General features: G+C 43.8%; 1 protein-coding gene across 4 annotated transcripts in view; it reads right to left on the bottom strand.

Annotated features, from left to right (window-relative positions):
- Nucleotides 1–4,209, bottom strand: part of ATP10D (ATPase, class V, type 10D) — an 86,788-nt gene extending 82,579 nt beyond the window's left edge. For 3 of the 4 annotated variants that reach the window (XM_005853133.2, XM_005853134.2, XM_005853138.2), the window contains exon 1: nt 3,981–4,209. In XM_005853133.2, coding sequence (XP_005853195.1) covers nt 3,981–4,001 — 21 coding nt within the window. In that variant the 5' untranslated portion in view covers nt 4,002–4,209. Of the gene's footprint in view, nt 1–3,974 lie in introns of all 4 variants that reach the window. The other variant, XM_005853135.2, reaches the window with a different exon arrangement.
- Nucleotides 4,210–4,232: the final 23 nt, after the last annotated feature.

Genomic DNA, 4,232 nt, shown 5'->3' with positions numbered 1-4,232 from the left:
GCCCCCACCTGTGCACCAGGCCTCTATCCTATATAGTAAAAGGGTAATATGCAAACTGACCCTAATAGCAGAAAGACTGGGAATGACTGGTCACTATGACACACACTGACCACCAGGAGGCAGCCGCTCAATGTAGGAGCTGACCTCTGGTGGTCAGGGCGCTCTCACATGGGAGAGCTCTGCTCAGCCACAAGCCAGGCTGATGGCTGCCAGTACAGCGGTAGTGGTTGGAGCCTCTCCTGCCTCCTCAGCAGTGCTAAGGATGTCCGACTGCAGTTTAGGCCTGCTCCCCGCTGGCAAGTGGACATCCTCCGAGGGCTGCCGGGCTGCCAGAGGGATGTCTGATTGCCATCTTAGGCCCAATCCCCCGGGGAGCGGGCCTAAGCCAGCAGGTGGTCATCCCCTGAGGGGTCCCAGACTGCGAGAGGGCACAGGCCGGGCTGAGGGACCCCCCCCTCCCCCGAGTGCACAAATTTTTGTGCACCGGGCCTCTAGTTGAAGATAACAGGAAGGGAACAGTGTTTTCAAGAGGGTACGCTCACAACAAGCCTCTTCTAAGTGTAAAGAAAGCTGCTTAGCTGCTGTAACTATTGACCAGTAATGATGAGAGCATCCACCACACACATAATTGTTCCAAGACTTGATAAATCAAGTCTCCTTGTTTCAAGCATTGACAAGCTATTAAATTTATCTTCACCAATGCTTTGAGTTTTAAGAATCCCTAAGTGATCTTGCTTATAGCACTTTGATTTTCCTTCATTAAAAAAAATACTTCCAACTAGATCAGACAATAAGAAATCTAATGAAGACTTGAATATGTGCTCCCTTTTTACCTCTTAATTTTTAAAATTGATTCTTAAAAGTACATTTGTCTAACAAGGAGTCATCTCTGTTCTATTATAAATTGTCATCAAATTCATTTTACTGGCATCAAAATAAGTGATATTCTATTCAATTTCTATTTAGTTACTAAGTAATTGCATTCAAAAGTACTCAGCTCTTGCTGTACAAAGGTCAAACATTCTTGACATCCATCCTGTTTTAGACTGCCTAGATTCCCCATCCTCTTCATACAATTTAACAAATGTTAAAGTAGCAGTTGCAATATTATTTTTTTAAACTCCCTAAAACTTTTGAATGTTGTTGCTTTCCATTACATGCAGGTATCCTGGGCTTTTTAAAATTTGCATCCCACCACTCATTTTTACAAAAGACCCACATTAGTACTACCTACTTTCGCTAACCAAAAGAAATCCGAAGAAGATTTTCATTTTTACAAAAAAAGGCAAAAAGTGAAAATAGTGTTCAGCATGTGTTGGCAGCAATCATTATAAAGGCAGCACCATGCCCTGCAGCGAGAGTGGCCCCGCCAAACCCCTTCCCAGGGAACTACATTCGGCATCTCAGCATCAAGCTGCCAGAGCTGTGAACTGTGTCTGTGAACACCTGTGCTGTATCTCGGTTTATTTTGCACATCTATTAGCAATATGTGTCCTAAGGTATCGGAAAAGCCTGAATGCTCATAAGGGTATTACGTCGAATGTAAAACTGAACATAATTAAGAGTATTTGGTATGAGTTGGTAGGTAATTTTTTTTTGAGTCTGGGAACACTCAAATTTTTCCCATATAAATTAATGTCAACTGCTTCTTCGCTTTATGCCATTTTGGTTTACAATAAGTTTTCATAGGAATGCTCTACTTTCGAGTAGTGGGGGGAACCACTACAGTGTTGACCCAAATAAAGAAGCAAGCTCAAAATTGTCAAAAAAAAAAAAGAAAGAAAAAAGAAAGAGAGGTGAGTTCAATGAGGAATAGCGGAAAAAGTACAATTTGGAACACACATACTGTGGCAAGCTACAGGCAAATCCACGGAGGGTTTGGGGTAGGCTGCTTTATGGGCAGGGAACAGGAAGTGGGGAGAGTTTAGAGTCTGTTAAAATGAAATCAAACAGAGACCAGCTTTGAAAATCCCTCAAGCAGACAAAACCAATCCAGTCACACAAATAAAGCTCAATTTAGACCAATGTGGTGAGACCAGCTCGGCCTGGGTTGGTCTTGTTCACATTTCTGGAAACAGAGGTTTATAAGCCTATGGTTTATGAGAACTGTCAAGGTTGGTATGCGGCTACCTGATTAACTCCCTAATATTTAAGAAAATGCCACATGATCAGTTTCCTGTAAACCAGGCATTTATAGAAAATCATCTGTCAGTCCTTTAGTTTTGTTTTTCTGGGGGCACATGCCTGAGACTGTCCACTCTATATCCTCTAGTTCACTTTAGATTGAAATTCTTTCACAACAGTATGATCTCATTTTGATAAAAAAACAAACTATCCTCAGGTAGGTATGTAATATGTATTTGTAATGAGAACAGGAAAGAGTCCAGAAAGATAAGACATTACTTTTTTACAGTAGATTGTTGTGGGAGTTCACACTGGGGCAGTGAGTGAGTTTAATCTATTGCAATGATTATGTGCTACACGTTTGCTCTTAAAAACCCAACAAAGGGCCGGCCAGAGGGGCTCAGTGGTTAAGCATCAACCCTTGAACCAGGAGGTCACAGGTGGATTCCCTGACAGGTTACATGCTGGGGTTGTTGGCTCAATCCCCAGTGGGGGGCATGCAGGAGGCAGCCGATCAATGATTCTCTCACATCACTGATGTTTCTCTCTCTCTCTCTCCCTCTCCCTTCCTCTCTGAAATAAAAAATATATATGTAATATATATATATACATATATATGTATATGCTATATATATTTTTAAGCCAACAAAGATTTTTTAAATATACTTTTATTGATTTCAGAGAAGAAGGGAGAGGGAGAGAGAGATGATAACATCAATGATGTGAGAGAATCATCGAATTGGCTGCCTCCTGCAAGCTCCCCAGTGGGGACCAAGCCCACAACCCGGGCATGTGCCCTTGACAGGAATCGAACCTGGGACCCTTCAGTCTGCAGGCCAACACTCTATCCACTCAGCCAATCTGGCTAGGGCAAAGATTTTTTTAAATGATGTTATCTTCACAGAAATGTGACCTAGCCCAACTTAAAAATAATTATCTACTCTGGAGTTACTTTTCTGATACAGAATATAATACATGTTGGTGGATAAGGAGCCAATCCTTGTGGGTCCATCTTTCAAGGTTGATTTCAGTCAAAGGCTTGCTCTCAGACTATAGGGTTGTTTTTTTCTCCTTGCAAAGAACTAGGTGAAAGAAGCAAGAAGAAACTTAGCTCTCATTTAGATAACTTTCTAAATGCCTGTGTTAACATGCCCTTATGAGTAAGACTAGTTTGAATGCATCCTTTCTAAAGGCACAGGGAGGTTAACCCTCCACACTGGAGTGTGTCACTAACCAGCCAGCTGTCTCACTGCTGCGCACAGTCGAGTGTGACTATGTGTTTTATAATGTACAACGAAGGATGCCCCAAACAACTATTAAGTTCTGCAAAGTTAGTGCTGGCTGGGAAGAGCACCAACTTTTTTTTGCAGCTCTCCCTTGAAAACTACTTCTGGGCAAGCTCCAAAACAAACACCATTTTCCCCCTTAAGGAATCCACCCGGGGTTTTTCAACCCCCCATCCTCTTCTTTACCTCTGAGACTGAGCCAACACTGCCTTAAACGCCTGCATTTCAAAATGAGATGACAAAGGTAGGTGTGTTAAGTGTGTGGGGGGCGCGCAAGCATAATTTGCCTTTCCACAAAACCCAGCATTCAGAAAAGATAAAATAATTCCTCTTTCGAAATCAAGGGACTGAAAATGGTGTGTTTTTTCTTTTAAAAAAACACACACAAAAAAACCCAAAAACACAAAAAACAGTTCGACAACCCTAACGTCTAGTTTTGATGCAGTTCATCACGGGGGGAGAGGGAGAGCGGGAGGGGAAGAGAGAGACGGAGAAGAAAGAGAGAAGGGAAGACGGTGGGTGATGAAACTGAAGGCAGGGAGCAGCCCAGGGGTTCGCTCTCACCCTTACCGCGTCCTCCCCGGCACACATCACAGCACGACGATCCCGAGTCCCAAGAAGCAAGAGAGGAGCCAGGCACAGATCCGGAGAGCGGAGACGGGCGGTGCTTCCACGCCAGCCATCTGCCTCGGGGATTAAAAAAATAAAATAAAATAAAATCACTTCGCAGACAGCTCCCAACCTCAGCTGCGGGAGCTGGAGCCCAGCCGGCAGACCGGCCGCCTCCTCTTCCCTTCCCCCGTCCCCCCCCCGCCAGCTCGG

This window comes from Myotis brandtii, unplaced genomic scaffold (genome assembly GCF_000412655.1).
Source record: "Myotis brandtii unplaced genomic scaffold, ASM41265v1 scaffold10, whole genome shotgun sequence".
NCBI lineage: Eukaryota > Metazoa > Chordata > Mammalia > Chiroptera > Vespertilionidae > Myotis > Myotis brandtii.
This window is presented reverse-complemented; position numbering and strand designations above follow the sequence as displayed.